This window comes from Pinus tabuliformis, chromosome 9 (assembly GCF_031772625.1).
Source record: "Pinus tabuliformis cultivar Carrire ecotype Pingquan chromosome 9, CPIR1, whole genome shotgun sequence".
Classification (NCBI taxonomy): domain Eukaryota; kingdom Viridiplantae; phylum Streptophyta; class Pinopsida; order Pinales; family Pinaceae; genus Pinus; species Pinus tabuliformis.
In genome coordinates, this window is record NC_142307.1 from 1,976,251,590 (window position 1) to 1,976,272,299 (window position 20,710).

Consider the following 20,710-nt stretch of genomic DNA (forward strand, 5'->3'; position numbering starts at 1 on the left):
TAGATCACTGCACACGTAGATCACTGCACATCTGATCACTGCTCAACATCAAGAGCTCACAACGCTGGCTACCACTGCACGTCACAAATGAATAAGCATCAAGGCTCATATGCAGACAATCATACTTCACGTTGCTTCACTGTTTCAAACTGCTCACAATGTTGCAACCATCTGGTACTGCTATCAAATGATGGCACAAACAAAGGTGCCTCAGGTCATCCCTATGACCTGCTACCAATGCTCTCAAACTCTGCCCTTGGAGAGCTACTAGCATACGTGTAAACACTGCTGCTCAGCTGGTCAAGCCCTGCTATCCATCTTTACATCAATATGCTTGTACAATTGGATGAGAATGCCTTCAAGACCTGCTGTTCTACAAAGTTACAGTTGTGTAACTTGTACACTCTCTCTAGGTCATCATTGTCATAGGTGTAAGTACCTCAATCTACAGGTCAAGTCAAAGTCAAGGTGTCAACTCAATAATAATGCAACATTGTCATATAATGTCTTAGTCAAGTATAGTCAAAGACACTTGTCAACTAGATGTAAACTCACTGTTCCAAACCATGTGTCATAGTTAAGTCTTATTCAAAAGAATTAAATTAAGGTTAAGGTATCAAGCAACTGTCAAGGTCATGTAATTGTGTTTAAGTCAAAATCAAGATCTGTCACATGTTGTAGATCACCTTATCACTGAATAATGTCAACTGTCATGTTGCCAGTCAAGTTCATTAGGTGCTTAGCTGTTGCATTCAATATTCTAGTTGTCACATCAATGCATGCTGACATAAGTTAATGGACCAATGCCAATAAAACTCTAACTGTACATTAGTCAAGGTCATTGTACAAAACTGTCAAGTAGATAGTCATGTCAAAATTATGTAATAGTTTCATTGATGTGTCAAGTCATGGTCTAGATATTATATCAACATCAATATGTCACTTGCTGTAGATTACCTTCTCACTGTATAAGAGATTATAATCTCACTGTTGAGACAATCATAAGAATTGTTCACAACTACCTTGCTGTCCATATATTGCTGTCACTATCAAAGTTAAGTCAAGACAATTGCAATTCATTATTGTCATATAGAATGGTCACTATGTTAAGCTAGCATTTGTCTTCAAGTCACAGTTTCTTATGTCAAGTTCAAGATGTATGTTGCTCTCATTACTTGTTAAAACAGTCAAGGTGTCAGGTCAATGATTTGGATCGGTTGCATTCCCATAATTACATCATTTGTCAATTCTGTAGCAGTCAAAGTCAAACTAGTTTGTCATGGCAAGGCATCAATTCAATCAATCATATTTGCATAGCTCAATATCCTATACTGCAATATAGTCCAAAGGTGATGTTGCTTCATGCATTATAGTTGTCACATTAACACAAAACCATGTCAAGGTATGCTACTACTAGCAATGATCCAAATACGAGGTCATTATGCTAATAGACCTAGAAACTGCTCAATAAAAAGGTGAATCCTTTAGGCCTGTTTCCCGAGGAAACCCTTGGCCGAGCAAACTACAGGATTATAATTGATATTTGTTGGTTTGCTTTGTTATGGGTCTAGTTGCAGTTGAAGGAGTGAGGACTTAACACATTCCCAATGCAAGAGAAAAAAAAGACTTGCGGTTAGCCACTTAGAAGAAAAGGCCGAGGCTAATTGTCAAAGCCCTTAATCTGCAAGGAAGATTGTGTCTATACAGGCCTACGACCAATCCCTACACCTATAATCAACGAAACTCAAAAGATCATCAAATAGTCAATGCAAACACATACCTTGAAAGCCAAGTGGAGGAAAGATACTTGGAGTCTAATCAGAAAATTAACCAAGCTTTCGCTGCCCTAGATATTCTTCGCTGTTCTACTTCAGGTATGCTGAAAATCATATAGAATTTCAGAGCTAAATGTGAGTTAGTTGTTGAGTGCATTAGATCTCCTTTTATAGTGTTTGATTAGGCTTAGTTAAGGGCTTTTAAGTTAGATGTTGGAGGTCTTTAGATTCCTTTTAAATATTTTAATAACATGGTTTAATAAATGATAATAGTTTATTAATTGTCTTAGGCTCTAAGCAAAGGAAAACTGCCCTTATGGTGACGAATTAGACTCTTTAAATAGGAAGTTTTTGTTATTTTAGAACACTACGTGACACTCCCTAAATTAATATACTTCCTAAATTAATGTTATGTCAAAAATCAATAAGCACCCTTTAATAATTAATAAATAATAGTAACTAACACTTAAGAACCCTATTTAAAGTTTGGAATCAATGATTGGCTTAGTACATATGGTCCTACCAAGGTTGTGAAGTCAGTGATTGGTTTATTGCCTTTGGTTCTTGAAGTTATTCCAAATATACACAATGAGATTACGGTGATAATCATTGTCATATATTGACAACTGTAGGTGAATAGGGTGTCATGTTACTACCCCCTGGGGTTTTAGCCCACAAAACTAGGTCTTCAACTTCAAACCCAATTTTCTCTCAAACTAGGATGAACCACGGGGCGTACCACATACCAGCAAAAACATCTCTTCGAGGAGAATCTAATGACCTAGATATCCAACCCGAAATCAATGGTTTGACCCTTCAAAAACCCTCGACAAAGTCAGGGTACATCCTCAATCCAGGGAGCCCAATCCCTAGGACATGGGTTTTCAACCATTCAATAGTGGAGTTGCCAACTTGATGTAATCCAACAATTATTAGGAAACGTTCATTAACTATTTGACATCAATGGCTGCTGTTTTTAGTCAAAATCAAGCCCAACCAACTCCATGGGTTGCATTAATGACAATACCATCCAACAAAGATGCCCAAGACAACCTCTAAGTGATGAAGTCAGCCTTGCCCAAGAGACATCTATTCGACCCCCTCCAACATATATATATATATATAGAGACCACTTGTCTTTAATCCACGACATTTACATAGCATCTCATTAAGCATATTTTTGATTTGATATAGCGAAGGAGGATGAAGGAAAGGAAGGCCAAGTTGAAGGAGAAAAAGAAGCCAACTTCAAGAAGAAGTTTCTTGCACGTGTGTCCTTCTGCTTCCCTCACATGTGCGATTGAAGGTCTAAAATTTCCGTGGTAAAGGTCCGAAAATCTGAGGCAAAGGAGAGGCCGAAATTCGGCCCTAGTGCAGACCAAGAGCAAGTTGGTTGAGAGGCTCCTTGAAGTAATTTGGGAAGTTCGACTTGGTATGTTGTGGTTGTCATCTTGCTAGTTAGTTTGACTATGATGTTTCTCTTGTTACATTGATTCTCTAAGGAAAAGGTTGGTTGGGTTTTCCCCCCAGTGGGTTTTTCTAGGGTAAAATCTTGTTGTCTCTTTGTGCATTGTGATCTCTATTGTGTTATTGTCTACGTAGTTGAATTTTTGAAGTATAATTACATAATGATCATCTTGAAGTGCTAAATAACATCTACATTATTGGAAGTAATTATCATAGTTCATAAATAAAGTACTTGTATCTATTGTACTGGAAAATCAACAATAAGAATTTTTTTAACAAATATTATGATTATGATATTTGTCTTCAATACTCACTTCAACTACTCAATAATGTGGATTGACTGACCTAGTTCTTCGTCAGTTGACAATCTAGTCCCTATACTTCTTAATGTAAATGTGTCCATTTGTTTTATTGCGCATGGTGGATAATATTGAATGAAATATGTGCTTGGTGCATGTTTATTGAAGTATATGACATGCATAGTTCTATATCTATAGCTAATTATGATTGCGTGATATCAACTTAACTTTGAGCACCAAGATGCATACTCCTCATTGTTGCTTTGTGCATAAGTTGTGCCTACAAGTATAGTTGGTAAGTTGGGGTGGTAGCAATGTAAGTCAGAATGAGACATCATGAGAACGACAACAATTGATTGTATATTAACCAACTTATTTTTAACAAAAACGGTTTTTTGTATAGTAACAATGTAGAAACACTTTGATCTCGAATATATTTGTATTTTGTGATGGCCTAAAGTACATCTAGTGGATGTGATTTTCAAAGTTTATATTGTCATTATAAATGGCCTTTATTATCTCATAGAAGATAAGAGAACTTTATTATTGTTTGACAAATGACAAAAGTAGGTCAATGGGATTGAACAATACAACCAATATGAATACATTGTGGGAGTGCCAATGTGACTCCTAGAAAATGCCAATAATAATACAAAGAAAGAAATCTACATAAATAATATAACATCAAAATATATGTATAAAATTGTGACAAAGGTACGATTATAGAAAACAACAAGTGAGCTTGTCCAAGACTGGAAAATAGGCAACCCAACTCAAGATCTTGTCAAGAAAGCGAGAGAGGTCAAACAGTGAGGTCGATGTTGTCAAGGACTCCTGAGTCTGATGGTCAAAGGCGAGGGGGGTAAAATGGGCATTGGGTTACTATTGGAGTCTTTTGGAAATGTTATCGCAAAATCTAGTAGCCTATTGCAAAGCCTCATTAGGCATTCTAGGTCTAGGACAATAATGTAACCCACCACCACTGTCACCTCAGTGACTTCTCTCCTGTTGTTTTGTGGTTGGATATTATTCGAAGGGAGGTTTCTCCAACAAGACTTAGAGGTATGATTGTTGTAGCAGAAATCACACAGCCACAAGTAGTTGTTACTCTGTGATTATTGCCCAGGGATCACCGGACAAATGTGTTTGCAATATCTATGCAAAGAGATTCCATGACAATCAATATATCACGCAATCCGTAATATATCATACAAGAAGATGATGATAGACCACACCTTCCAAATGAGATCACATCATTCAGTCGACGCAACAAACTTGGCGGATGCTAAACCTCCTAGTCTCTAAGCCCCTGCATATATGCAACCAACAAACAAACACCCAAAACCCTTCCTGCAAGATCAAGTTAGCATGATATACATTTGATAAACCAACATTAAAATAACATGAACAACATGTATATACCAGGAATACCAACAATACAAAGGAAAGGGAATCAATATTACATTATAGTGTTGAAATTTGGTATCGGAGGACAGGTGGTTCCTTAAGGCTTTGATCTTTGGCCTAGGGAAAAGTGTCCAAAAGAATTTAATTTTTCTCCTAAAGTAACTTTATAATTTTTATAAAGTTAAATCTAATTTAAAAGTGACTTTAAGTGATAAAAGTTATTAAGTCTAATTTTAAAGTGACTTTTATAAAGTCAATGAAAAAATTAGAAAGGAAAAGTGACTTTGGAAATAAATGACTAAGTGGGTCTTTATTAAAGTGGGGTGAATTAAAAAATAAAAAGTGAGATTTAAATGAGCATTTAATCTCAGCTTTAGATCTCAATCTATTTCAGCCATTGGATTTAGGGATCACCCAAAGTCACTTGGATCACCCAAAAGTCACTTGGATCACGATTAAAGGAGGAAAATGAGGAAAAGGTCATTCATTATTTCATGAGCAGATTGGGAGAAGGAGAGCAAGAGAGCAAGAGATATTTCTGAGCAGGGAGGAGAAGGAGACAGCAACTTGGCACACATTCCAAGGCAGCAGTTGAGCAGATTTGTACAGCTGATTCAACACACAGTGAAAGGCAGATTTTGGCACGATTTTCGAGGAGTGGCTTGCACAAAAATTGAGGAGCAGTTTGCTGATTTTTCTGCACGCAAAACGAGGGTGGTACAATGCATTTATTGCAGTCCGTACAACGCATTTAATGCTGGCCGTACATCAGCATTTAATGCTGAAAGTGGGCATGAAAATTGAGGAGGCCGTACAACATTTATTGCTGTCCTGTTTGTTGTAATTTCTAGTTTGCTGTGAGGCATGGGAAAAAAGATAAGTTGTAAATTTGCTTGCTGATTTTTCGCTGAATATTTCTAACTGTAAAAGGCAATTTTCAGAAATAAAGAAGAGCTCTCAAACTGGTTTTCCCCAAGAGTTGTAGGGGGTTTTTCCAGGGTCAAGTTGACCAAAAATCTCAGTGTTTAAATGTGTTTTAATGGTTATTTATTACTGCTGATTTTTATTTCTGCAATTTACAACATTCTGTAAAATTTCCAGAATTTGTGTTTTCAGGCAATATTTATTTTTTCAGCTTGTTAAATGTATGGTTATGGGAAAGGGCATTTAACTACATGGGAGAAATAAGGTGAAACTGAAAACCGGGGTGGGAAAACAGAAATTTCTACATATAGAAAAATGGAATACATAAGTGATTATACCTCCATGACACGAGGGGCCTCTCCTTTAGCTTGGTCTTCTCTAGCTTCTAAGTTCTCACAAAACAAAGCTCTATGACTATAATAAGGACACTCTATCTCAGATTCTAACTAGCCTGACCTTATGAGATGACTAATATATATAGGCCTTTAGGCCTCCTCGGGAGAATGAATCTATATGCTTAGGGGGAAGTGATCTGTAAATTGCTGTGGATATTCCATTGGACAGTTCGTCACAACATATCTGATAATAATATATTAAAATACCGCATTTTTACACTACTTATGAGATGACCAGTATATATAGGCCTTTAGGCTTCCTTGGGAGAATGAATCTAGATGCTTAGGGGGAAGTGATTCATAATTGTCGTGGATATTCCATTGGACAGTTCGTCACAATAGGTCTGATAATAATATATTAAAATACCACATTTTTATGCTATTACAGTTTTATTAAAATTCTAGATCTGTAGATTTTACTGTAATTGATGCATGCATGGAAATGGAAATTATGTAGAAATGTAGAGAACGAAAAAATAAGCTCACACACATAAGACACAAGATATGCTCTCTGGGAAACCCTTTCGGGAGAAAACCTAGCTAGAAGGTGAGGTTGCTTCGGTCTCTTTCTCTGTCTGGAAATATGGCTGTAGGTACAAAGAAGTAATGTCTGTGGCTCGTGGGCTGCTACAGTGCATAGATCCTCTTTGTGTGCTCTACCTCCTATCTCTCCTGACTATCTTTGCTCAACTATGGAACAAAATGCTCTCAAAAGAATGGCATGCCTCTTCTTCCTAGTGGCATGGTTATAACACAGCTCAATAACCTACTAGTGGTTAATTCTGCTGACTACATCAACTCTTAACTAGAGTTACAAAATAGACTCTTCTAGAGTCTTTTACATCACAAACACATGATAGCCCCTTTTCCATGAATAATGGGGGTTGGCTCTGTGTGTAAAATAACATGAAAAGGTGTTGTGCTAAAGCGACAAAGTTTTACCCCTAAAAAACGTTTCAGACCTTGTTCCGGCAAACTGGGTCCCGTCGATAAATACAGTCCCGTGAGCTGATTCCTCCACTTTTTCCACTCCAAATGCATCATGATGGATGAAAAATAATATAATGATTCAATTCGGATTACACCTCCCCATTTTGGGAGGCTTTTGGTCCCCAAAAGCTTTTACTGAATGAGGTGAGGAAATTTTTCCTCCACCTTCTCTCTAGTGTACCATTTAGCTTTGCCTGGAAGTTGTCCCTTCAACCCAATCTGCCAAAGGTCATGCTGCCCCTGTCTTGTAGTTCTGGACCTCTTCTGCAAAACTGTATCTTCTGTCAACTTTGCCTAAGCGTCTGATGCCAAATCCTCCATAGAAGGTAGGATCTGTTCCTCTTCCTGATCTAGCATGGAAGGCTCATAGAGTTTCAAATTCTCTTCATTCACAACTACGTAAATGCGCATATATGGTGATAAACTGAGTCGATAGGCATTATCACCCACCTTTTCCAGTATCTCAAAGGGACCATACCTTAAAGCCCTGATTTTCTTAGCAGGCCCATGCAGCTGCTCCTTGTTCAACTGTGGTCATATGCTGTCTGCCACCTTGAATGATTTCTCTGTTTTGTGTTGATCATGCCTAGTCTTATACTTCTCTTGCGACTTCTGCAGTGTTCCTGGTACCTGTAGATGCATCTGCCTGATCTCCTCTATAATTTTTCAGTCTGCAATGCATCTCCTATAAGATCTTCCCTCACTCCTCCTTGCTGCCCATATGCAATATCCAAAGGTGAAGTTGGCAAATATCCAAAACAAGTCTCAAATGGGGACTTTCCTGTAGAAGTGTGGATTAATCTGTTATAAGAATGTTGTATATATACTAGATTTTCATCCCGTTTCTTCAAATGATTCTGGTTGTATCCCCTTAGAAGTTGCACCAAAGTCCTGTTGACTATTTCTGTCTACCCATCTGGCTGTGGATGGAATGTTGTAGATCTCTTCAACTTTGTGTCCATCTTCTCCCACAATGTAATCCAGAATGCACTGAGAAATCTTGTGTCCCTGTCTGAAATGATGCTCCTTGGTATTCCAAAGTGCACCCAAACCTGTCCAAAGAACAAGTTTGTTGCTTCTTGTTCGCCGATGGTATTTTTACAGGGCATCAAAACACACATCTTGCTGAACCTATCAACTACCACGAATATGTAGTCATGTCCCTTCCTGGTTGTTGGTAAATCTCCCACAAAGTCCATGGAAATGCTTTCCCAAGGACGAGTAGGTACAGGTAAGGGATGATATAGACCCTATTTCTTGTTGCTAGGCTTGCTGGTACAACAAAGCATGCATCCTCTTATGAACCTAGCTACTTGCTCTTTCATCTTGGGTCAATACACATACCTCTGCAAGTTAGCCATGGTCTTTCCTACACCAAAGTGCCCTGCAACCTTGGAGGTGTGAGCCTCTTTAATCAGCTGCAAACGCTTACCTTTAGGAACACATAGTTTATCTAGCCTATGGAGTAACCCATCCTGGAGATGGTAGTCAACGGTGCTGTCGCCATCGTGCACATGACTTTAACTTTGCAACTGCTGATACACCTCCTTGAAGTCCTCATCTTCTGAACATGCCTCTCTGTATGCATCATGGGTGAATGGCTCCATGTGCACAAGAGTCCCCAAAGCTGTAATCTTTGATGTGGGTGGCCTTGAAAGCATATCGACCAACTTGTTTGTGCTACCCTTCTTATACTTGATCACCAAATGAAATGGCTGTAAAAACCCATCCACTTGTAATGCCCGGTTTGCTGTAGCTTACTCTGGGCTTGCAAGTACTGTAACGGCTACTGATCTATGTGGATTACAGTTTCCTTTCCCATCAGATATTGCTTCCACTTCTTCACAGCTTGCACCATGGAATAGAGCTCCTTATCGTAGGTAGGGTAGTTAAGAACTGCCCCATGAAACACTTCAGAATGGTAGCAAATGGGCCTTCCTCCTTGCATCAAGACAACTCCCATAGCATACCCACTCGCATCTGTCTACACTTCAAAGGGCCGCTGCAAGTTTGGTAATGCCAGAACTGGTGCTTGACTGATCCTCTTCTTCAACTCCTTGAAAGCCTTCTGCTGATCTTTTCCCCACTGGAAACTCTTGCCACTTGTTGTTATGGCGTGGAATGGTGCTATGACCACTGAAAATGAGGCTATGAATTTCCTCAGGTACTGTGCTGCTCAAATGAAACTCCTGACCTCAAAAACATTAGTAGGCACCGACGATTTCATGATGGCCTCCATCTTGGAAGGATTTATTTTCAGCTCTCCTCCACCAATCACAGACCCCAGATACACCAAAGACTGCTGCGCAAACTCACACTTCCTGAGATTTGCTAGCAATTGGTGTTTCTTCAATGTTTCCAGCACCTGCGTCAAATGTGAAATATGCTCCTCCTAGGTAACATTATATACTAGTATATCATCCAAATAGACAATAACAAATGAATCTATAAAAGGGTGCAGTATATCACTCATTAATCTCATAAATGTAGCTGGTGCATTACATAGGCCAAATGGAATAACTAACCACTCATACAAACATTGCCTGGTTTTGAAGGCGGTCTTCCATGTATCTTCTTCTTTGACTCGAACTTGGTGATATCCAAACTTCAAGCTCAACTTGGTGAAATACTTTGCTTGTTGCAAGTGATCTAGTAGATCTATCCTAGGCAGGGGGTATCTATTCTTGAGTGTGATTTTATTCAACGCCCTGTAATCTATACACATCCGCCAAGTCCCATCATTCTTTGGCACAATGATGATGGGTGACCCCCATGGTGATGTACTCGGTCGAATGACACCCTGTTCTAGCAACTGCTGTAACTGTTTCTTCACCTCACTTTCTTCTATAACAGACTGCCTTTACAACCCAATATTTAGCAATGGGGAGTCTGGCAATAGATGGATCTTGTGCTCCACTTCTATCTTAGGTGGTAACCCTTTAGGCTCTCGGAACACATCCTTGTATGGTTGTAACAACTACTCCAATTGTTGTTTCTGTTTCTTAGTACACCCCTCCAGGGATGCCTTGCTTTTTATTGACTCCTCTTTAGGCTGACTTTCTCTTAAAAACAATAAAACTTACGTCTTGCTGGAATTGATCAATTTCTTGGCTTGGTTGGCACTTACCAATGAAATTTTCGACTTGCCTTTGTGCACGTTGATGATGAACGATTTTCCATCCTTTATGAACCGGTACTGATTAACTCTCCTCATGAATATTGCATCACGCATGTACATGTATGGACTCCCAAACACAACTCCACATACATAAAGGGGAACCACATCCAGATCTACTTCATCAATAAAATCAGCACTGATAGCAAATCTAATTTTGCACTGTTTTGTTACCTTCAGCTTTGCATCCTTATTTACCCATCCCAGTGGATATGGGTTTGGATGATCACGAACTTCCAGCCCCAACTTCTTGACCAGATCTGTTGCAATGAGATTTGCCTGCGATCCCGAGTCAAACAGATCATCAATCTTTGTCTTCTTGACCTGTATCTTTATATGGAAGAGTTTGGTCATTTCTTTCTCTTCTTGTTGCTGAAGGCTACTTAGGCTCACCTCCTTTTGCACTGATGTACATACGATCTTCTCATCCACGTCCGAGTTGCTTTTAACTTGGTTGCTCGAATAAGTGGCCATGGGATTCTTCTTTTTATCTTTCTTCTTGTTCTTCAAGTTTAGCTTTGGATGCAACTTCCAACACTTCTCCTCTGTATGGCCATCAATGTTGCAGTGGTTGCTAGGATCTTTGTACTGGTGTGTTGTGGCTGCCGTCTTTTTATCTTTTCCCCCTTTTTGCTTCTTCTTCCCCTCCTTAGAAGCTTCCTGTTGCTCCTTTTGCTTCGATCCACTTGATTGTGCTCTTTTCAGGCCTATGTTCTCCAGGTATTGTGCTTGTACACAAGCCTCGTCCACTGATTTGGGCTTGAACAACATCACTTGCTCACGTAGATGGCGGTGCAGACCCCCCAAATACTTGAGGAGTACATCTGGGTTCTTTGGAGAGATACCTAGCATTATAGCCATCTTTCTGAATTCTGTGGTGTACTCCTGCACGCTTTGGCCCAACTTTTGCCTGAAGTAATGCCACCAGATCCATTAGTCCTCCACGTACCCAATGGGATAAAACTGTGAGTTGATGAGGGTTTTGAAATCCTCCCACTTAGTCACTGGAGGTTCGCCCTCCAACCTTAGGGTTTCCGTGTGGCTCTCCCACCAAGTTAGTGCATGGCCCTCTAATTTCAGTTGTGCGAATGAGATCTTTTCCCCTTACTCGATTTGATCGACGCTGAAATAAACTTCTAGTTGCTGCAACCAGTGGTTCAACTTGAGAGCGTCAATCTCATCGTGGTACGAATTGATATCGACTTTTGCTTCCATTTTGAACAGGGATTGATTCACGACACTCGAACTGGGTTGTTCTTTACGGGTTCTTTCTTTCGCTGGTTCTCCGTGTCTTCCCAATCTCTAGATCCCCCTTCTGATTTGTCCTCTGCATTGGACCCCCATCTTTTCCAAATATCCCCTGCGTATTGCTTAGGGCCACCATGAGGAGGTTTACATTGCGGTTTATATCCGTGAAAACCTCACCTCTGCAGGATCACGAGGTTTGTCTATAGATTCGTCGGCCATGATTAGGGTTTTACGATTTTCGACCCTGTCGACCTAGATCCCTCAAATATCCACAAATACCCAAAGAAACCTGCTCTGATACCAAATGATTTGTAAATTGCCGTGGATATTCCACTGGATAGTTTGTCACAACAGATCGAATAATATTATATTTAAACTATGAAAATTCTACGCTATTACAGTTTATTAAACTTAAGATCTGTGGATTTAACTGTAATTAGTGCATGCATGCGAATGAAAATTATGCAGAAAAGTAGAGAACGACAAAATAAACACACACACACACACATAAGACACAAGATTTGCTCTTTGGGAAACCCTTTCGGGAGAAAACCTAGCTAAAAGGTGAGGCTGCTTCACTCTCTTTCTCTGTCTAGAAATATAGCCGTAGGTACAAAGAAGTAATGCTTGTGGCTTGTGGGTTGCTACAGTGCACATATCCTCTCTGTGTGCTCTACCTCCCATCTCTCCTGGTTATCTTTGCTTAGCTATGGAATAAAATGCTCTCGAAAGAATGGAGTACCCCTTCCTACTAATTACCCGGTTATAACACAATCCGATAGCCTACTAGTGGTTAAGTTTGACTACATCAACTCTTAACTAGAGTTACAATATAGACTCTTCTAGAGTCTTTTACATCATAATCATGTGGCTAGCCCTTTTTCCATGAATAATGGGGGTTGATGCGGCATCCTCCCGAACTATAGGTGTGAAAACATGAAGGTCAACTTCTGAGTGGCATAAATTTTGCAGACGGACTCTGATTGACACGCTTCTTGCGCCATTGGAAAGGTCTCTGTGTAGAATAGCATGAAAAGATATTGCGCCAAAGCGACAAAGTTTTACCCCAAAAAACATCATTTGATGCCTCAAAATGCTCCTGGAAGGTTTCAGACCCCATTTCGCCAAACTGGATCCCGTCGGTAAAAACAATCTCGTGAGCTGATTCCTCCACTTTTTCCACTCCAAATGCATTGAGATGGATGACAAACAATATAATGATCCAATTCGGATCAAATTTGTGAACTGTTCAGCTCCCTGCCCACAATATATGAGAAATGCATGTTTGAGACTGTAAATTGGTGATGCCTTCTCTTTAACTATTTCTTGAGATTGGAAAGCTATAATCATTCTCTTCTCCAATTGGAATTGCTATAGCTACCACGCAATCCATGTACGATTTTCTCATGATGCACAGTAACATCTCGGTGGCCTAATTCTGCAGGTTTGGGCATGTCTTTTTTAAAAGGATGGATGAAACTGTATGGGAAACATAGCTCAGTAGTCATGAAATGTAATTTTTGAAAAAAGCAAATGATACAATAGAAAATACTGAGCTGATGGTAGGTTCCACATGCTGATCTCCTTTGACCTAAAAAGGATATAATATTGATTAAGATCTTCTGGAAGATCACATGGAGAATCATTATATCATGAACCACAGAAGCATCCAATCTGAGGATTTAATATTCTTTCTATCTCTTGAACGTTCAATGTTTCATTCTCCAACAGAGCCTTTGCCAGTGTGTGCAAATGTTGCTTCATGCTTTTTCAGTAGTGCTTTGACATGCATATGTCTCCTTCAAAATTCTGACAACCTTTGCGTCTTTTCTGGATTGCATCTTTGCACTAGGTCGTTCCTTGATGCAAATTGGTCCTATTACATCATTCATACCACATGTTGAAACAATGTATTGAGCAAGTTCATTTGCTGCATGATCACTTCCTTGTATCATTGCCAACTATTGATTAGGAGTTGATGAAGATGTCCAGTTCACGCTAATGAAACCAATATCAGAATAGATGTTTCCCATTTCTCTAAATAAGCTAGTCCTTGCTAAAATGGTGTTAACAGGTTAAATTTGGTCTGTGCAATACAATATTTGGTTAAAGCCCAGTTGGTTGAACAACACATTCTATTGTAGATCCCATATTCTTGGATGAGGTTGATTCCTCGTCCTATTTGGTTGTGGAGAGTCAAGTAACAACTTTAATAGGGTACAACTTTAACTGGATGGACTAGGAGATGCTTCCATTGCTCAAGGTGGGTTATTTAGGTGTTGAACCTTATGAGGCAATGACTCAAGAGGAGTGTATAACATTGCATGAAGTGGATCAAGAGGATGATCTTGATTCTTGGTGAAACAGGGATGCCATGGAAAAGCGAAACACTCCCCACCAACCCAAAAAAAATGAATTAAATAAAAAAGATCTTGGAAACAAAAAAAATTGCCAATTTTTGAAAATTAAAAAAATTAGAAAAAATTAAAGTTTTCTAAATATTAAATTATTGAAAAAAAAACTATAAATAATGTTAACAAATAAATAAAAATCTCATTTGTATATTAAATGTCAAAATATAAAATGATCTATATGAAATCTGTGGAACTCTCAAAATTGAAGAGAATGAATGTAGTAATATAATTATTAGGTGTTACCCACAACTTTGGATGAAAATTTAATGAAAATATCGAAGAAAATCCTTCTGTTTCAACCACCCAACTTATTATGAATGCTACGACTTTTAGCCTTTGAATTTTTGCAAGATGTGCAACATGTCCTTGTATGTAAGGGATGGTGGTCGTTATGTAGTTTGTAGTGCTTGTGTTTTGAAGGAAATATGCCAAAGTGTAAGAACATGCCTAATTTGTAGGGTCACATTTGTTTTACATTGTTCTTTAAAAGATGGAGCAAACTCATGGGATGTTTCCTTTAAACTTCATTAGTGACATCTAATCAATGTCTAGGGTGAAATGTTAACATAAACAATGGCTAGGAACTTTATCCTTCACTACAATCGACTTACTTGTAATGCCTTGTCCCCTATTAATTTGGAGGGGCCTAAACAACGAGACTCTTAGGGAGGGCGAGTTTTTTTCATTCCCTTTGAATCAAAAATATTTCTATACTTTCAATAGTGTCTAGTGAGTATAGACTAGCTCACTCTTATAATGCCTTATTTAGACAAAAGAAATAGGCCCATTAATTGCAAGCCCTAGTTCGTTCCATTGATGGTGGCTTGAAAACAATGATTATTCCTTTTTTGTGTGACTTGTTATCACACAAACTCGCACTTCTTGAGATGATGTCTGAAAGTTCAAGTGCAATACACGTGCAACTCAAGAGGGGGCCATTGTCACCTCACCAAGCCTCTTCCAAGCCTCTACTCACTTCATGCCAGCTCTCCTCTGATTGAAGGAAGGTATCCCTAGGTTAAGATTGCTAGGATTTCAAGCAATGAGTTTCAAAGTAGCATGAAGAGTAAACCTAGCAAAACGGTTTTGATAGAATTTTAGATTATGAAAGTTGATGGGAGGATCAAAGACTAGTGTCTTTTCATTGGACATATGGGGTCAACCAGGTCTCCCTTGAGAAGTTATGAATATACTAAGGGTGATGACTAGAGTTGTCCACTAGTAAACCCTAGTAGATCCTCTTATTTTTTACAAGCTCCAAGATATAACTTCAAGAGAAGGTTCTCCACTAGAATTCTTTCTAGGGTTTACTAGATAGGATCTATCCAAGAACAATATAAAGAGAATGCACACTCACCAATAGATAAACACATTTGCACATAATACATTCAATAAATAAATCTGCAAGACTTAGAGAGATCACCTACTAAAGAAATCACTGCTCATTCATAAACTTTAGCCTTGAATCATCAAGAAATTGCAAAATTCATCCACAAAATAAGTTCTCAATGAGGTGCATTAGCATTCCATCCATAGAACCAAATCCAAGCCAAAGTCTCCAACAAAATTTCAGACTTTGCTAAGGGATTTCTTTCCCAATCCAACCATGAGAAAATGAGAGGAAGTGCATCTCTGTTTGTAGGGAAATCTTCAACTTCCTTTTACATTCAATATTATTTTCTTGAGTAAAGGCCCCTAATCTAGCTTATGGAGGGGCAAAAGGTCCGCTTTTCTAGTTGATTAATTTCAAAATACAAAAGGAAGGGCTTCTCAAGTGACATGTATACTAATCTACACTGAAACCCCCCCAAAGAGAGGGACACCTCCATGAATGGGTAAAAGAAGAGCTTCAACACACAACATCCATACTCCAAAGGCCCTTCAACATTGTTCCCTCCTCCAATCAAGTCCTCATTGATCCTTCCATAGTGGGCACACGAGCCCCCACCTTTTAAAGCATATGCTGCATATCCAAGAAAGGTTCTTTTTAATGTCAATAACCATTCTAAAAGATAAGAGTGGCTTCCATGTATACTAGAGGGGATCCAAACTGCCTCGTTTAACCACCAAAAGCCTCAAATGATACCCAATGAAAGGGGTCGGCTCCTCAGGCCTGCTTCAGTAATCAATATATGAGGTCAACAGAGCTGACCTTCTTTTCAAGATACTTCTTTAAAGTGGATACATATCCTTCCAAAGTTGCCTCAAGATACACACACACACAGACACACAAAATTCTTGAAGGGATGGGTGTCCACCACTGCACAATGCATCCTCCTTTGGTCATTTTAAACTACCTTAAATGCTAGATCATAGATGCCTCCATCAAAGAGTGAAAACTTCTCTCTTACTTAATTACGAGAATAGCTCCCTTCAAATACCATGACCTTGCAACAAGAAACTATCCCTGAACAGTTCGGCACTCTGTCTGAAAAGAAATAGTCTCCCTGTTCAGGCATCCAGCTATTTGGAGGCTTTATTCGGATGAATATTGGTATTCCTTTGTTCTGTATCGATAACTCTGGATTTGCTGGAGACCAATGAATTGGTTTTGCTGCAGCAATGGGTAAATCCTCTTGCTCCCACTCATTGTATTCAAGAACCAGACTGTTGATGTCCTATTTCTCTCCAAATTTGGCTTCTTCTTTCTGTTTTGTACTTTGCACAGGAGAACAACCCTGTGGAACATACCATTGCTGGTTTTGCTGCTTGTTACCCTTTTTAACAAGAACATGAAAAGGACATTGTTTCCACTACTTTCTATCTCAGTTATTCGACTGTGCTATTTGGATCCTCCAAAAAGCCTCGTGAGAATCACCATGTTTAGCATAGGATGTTTCCATGATTCTGATTTTAGAGATTTTAATCTCTCCTGCATAATGGTTCTAAATCCATGCTCAAAATCAGCTTGTGCCACTGGCTCAACATCCATATGTTTCTTCTGTCTTACCTGCACATGCTCTTCTTCTTCAGAGTCCACAAGTTCTCCAATCCTCTACTTTCTAATTCACATTTGCTTTCTGCATCATCAAGCACCGTACCATTTTTTTTCCTTAAAAGTTTAAGAGAATATTTTGTTTAATTGATAGAATTAGGTGTTAAATTCTGATCCTAGCACCCGGCAACTAGTTCCTAGCAGATTTATAACAGATCTACTGAATAAAAGCACAACTAAGTTTTTAACATAATCATTCAGTGGAAGCAAAAATATTAACAAATCTCAGTCACATGTGACGCTTACTAATCTGAACCTATTTGGGCTCCTGTCCTGGGATAATGGCCCAACTGAGGAAAATACATTTACAACATACCCTGGATCTGAGCCAGCAGATCAGGCCCTAGTTCTGTCCCTGATCTGCTTGTGTAATATGGATCTCCAGTATATATATGATTTTCATATTTTATGTATTTTTTATTACACTAGTGCCAGTTCTGAATCCTGATAACTTTGCTCATGATGATGAATCATGAGATACATTTATTATTTTTTTGATGTGATTTTGTAGAAGCCTGGTTAGGACTTAGGACTTGTGATAGACAACAAACTTCAGCATCCATGTGTGATATATCACTTAGCATCTTAACATCTCTTATATATCAGTTTTATTTTCTTATTTATGTCGTAATGTGCGTGTTTGATGTTGTTGTTGCTTTAGATGCTAAAAAAGATGTTTTTGTTTTTGTTTTAATTTCTCCGAGGATTTTTTTTGTCTATATTTTTAAATATTTTTCATTATTTTCCCCCAATATTGCTGATAAGTTATATTCCAGACTCTCAGTGATATATTCACTGACACGATAAAAGTAACATTGATGTTAACATTTCTTGTTCCATAGCGATGATATCAACCTGCCAAGTGGTCTTTTGTTGCTATACAAACATGGAAAAATTTGCACATTATTTTATCTTAATAACTAGCTTTGTACTGTAGCCTTGAGTGTCATGAGGATCTGTATGAATATCTGCGTAAGTTACTATCCTTTTCGCTTGCAATAGGAGATAAGCCTGGATTAGCATATTTGCATTCTTTCATCAAGAGATGCGTACTTGGTCTGTCCACTGAAATTGGGGTTATATTTTCCCAAACATTTCGCATCCAGGGCATCATCGTTTGTCCAAAATTATTTTTCTTTACCAATGTTGTATATCCATCTAATTAGTTTGTGGAATAATTTTTTGTCATTGAAGTCCTCAATCTTTGGTAAACTTTATAGTATCTGCCATCTTCGATTCATATGTATTTCTGTCACAGAATTTTTGGACTGTATTCCTCTTTACTTTTAGTTAGACATTTATTTTTAAAAAGCTTAGCAGTATGATGATGTAACGTTCCATAGATTAATTGGTCCTACTTGGTCCCATGGAGGCTAACAAATCCTGTTCTCTCTCTCTCTCTCTATAGGTGTGTGTGTGTGTTTACTAACCTTTTTCCCATTCACATTTTTTGGTCTTTTTTTCTATTTTTTTCTGAAGTTTTGTGCACACAATTTTATTTTGGAGAAAAATACATTCTGTAGAAAATGCACTCTTGGTGATTCAGTTGCCATCATAGATCTGAGATATGGCCGACTTCAGGTTTCATGCCATAACCTAGTTACTTTGTTTGTGACATCATATATAGTGTACTCCAAATTATGTTTTTTATATTTGCGGTATTGGTAGTGTTTGAAGCATTGATGGTTATTTTGGTGGCCTTGGTTTTGCAGTTTCAGAATATCCTCTCAGTGCTGCATGTTGCATAGGCCGCATTTGCAATGCAGTTGAACAGAAGTGGAAAATATTGTAGGAGTGAGCAAATAATTTCTGTAAACATATTTAGCAAATCTAATGGAGGATTTTCGATTGATTGCCAGGGACAGTGCTTCCTGGCCATGATTAGAATCTAGCCCAGTTGTATGCTAACAGGTCAAAGTTTTTTAAATGAATTTGTTTTGCATACTCAAAGTGGACAATGTAAACATATTTAAATATTATTCACGTTATTAGTTATTAATGTATTAGTTTTGCAGTTTCAGAATATCCTCAGTGCTGCATGTTGCATAGGCCACATTTGCAATGCAGTTGAGCATGAGTGGAAATTTTTGTAGGAGTAAGTAAATAATTTCTGTAAACATCTTTAGCAAGTCTAATGGAGGATGTTTGCTTTTCTTGCCAGAGACAGTGCTTCTGTATGCTTAGAATCCAACCGAGTTATATGCTAACAGAATGCTTTTTAGATCAAATTGTTTTGTATAGTCAAAGTGGACAATGTAAACATATATTCACGTTTCAGATTTAATGCATTAGTTATTGGATTAATACACTTTATTTATGTCTCTTGTTCAAATAACTTTATTTTCCAATCCTTCTTGTTTTCTGGTTGTAAGCATGGCCGTAAGGTAGAGAAGAAGTAGAATGTGATATGTTTTAAGAGAAAATGTGGGTGAAGTAAGCTTATTACAATATTATTTGCATTTATATTAATAATTAATGTAATGCCAAATATGTTCATGTCTGGTCAGTACAAATAACTTAATATGTGGAAACTATTCTATTTGTTTGCAATCACAGTTGTGGGATAGAATGGAGGGCTACCTTTTGTAATAGAAAGTATAAGGTGTATATGTTAGCTTTTGGTCTGCTCCGAAAGTGTTTATTCTATGCTTCATAGGCATAGGTATGCTTCATGTGATGTGGTGTGTGATATTGCTCGAACTCTCTCCTAAGGAAGAAGTCCTAACGGGAGAGCCTAGGAGCAACTACTAGGTAAGTTACCCACTATCATTTTGGTGGCCTTGCCTCTTGCTTTAATGCTAAGAGAAAGGTTTTCTTAACTTAAGAGGGCTGTTCTTAAAGGCCAAGGCCAACTAGGATGGATGTGTAGAAAGGGGAATTTTCCAACTTGACTCGACAAACACCTGGGTGAAATCACTACCCACTCTCAAGAATACCAAACTAGCTTAAGTGTGAATAGCGGATCAAGCTCAAAAGTACATTTGACTAAGACAAGTGCTCATTCAAAGTTGTACTCAGAAAAAGAAATCTTGCTCACAATTATGCACCATGAATTGTCATCAAGAATCGAAACATGTATCAAATTGCAATGTGATCATAAAAGCCTAGAGCATTATGTCAACCCTACACTTTACCATTAACATCAAGAATTGAGAGTTTGTAATGAAATGCCAAGGTAATATCAAATGTATTGTTGTTGCTAGTTGCAACGGAATTATATCATTCAAATGAGCAATCAAACCTATTACCCACCACCTGTGGGTAGTGTCCATAGGAGAAAATTCTCTCGTAGATGGTCCCCAGCTGGCAGCTAGGAACCCCTTGTAGACACCATATAGCTCGATGTGCCACTATCTCTGTCACCTGAGCCAACTATGTGGTCCCTCACCCATCTATTATGATCATATGGTTGAAGGTGGGCCACTTGACCCCGAAGGTATAGATTTTGATTGTAGTTGAGTAATTTTGTTTACTTATCATGGACACTTTTGGGCCTAGATTGGTGGCGTGATTCGATGGAAAGGGTGGGCTAGATTTGTAATCTTGCCTACTCTGCCCAATTTGGTGGTTAGTCTTGTATCCTAGTCCTCCTAGTCCTGTGGGATCTCCTTCACTGGCTAT

The 20,710-nt window shown here is 38.4% G+C and overlaps 1 protein-coding gene across 2 annotated transcripts in view; it reads left to right on the forward strand.

The window, feature by feature from the left end:
* Positions 1 to 19,249, forward strand: part of LOC149156931 (nucleolar essential protein-like protein) — a 74,420-nt gene extending 55,171 nt beyond the window's left edge. For both annotated transcript variants that reach the window (XM_089438834.1, XM_089438833.1), the window contains exon 8: positions 18,802 to 19,249. In XM_089438834.1, coding sequence (XP_089294960.1) covers positions 18,802 to 18,881 — 80 coding nt within the window. In that variant the 3' untranslated portion in view covers positions 18,882 to 19,249. The remainder of the gene's footprint in view (positions 1 to 18,801) is intronic.
* Positions 19,250 to 20,710: the final 1,461 nt, after the last annotated feature.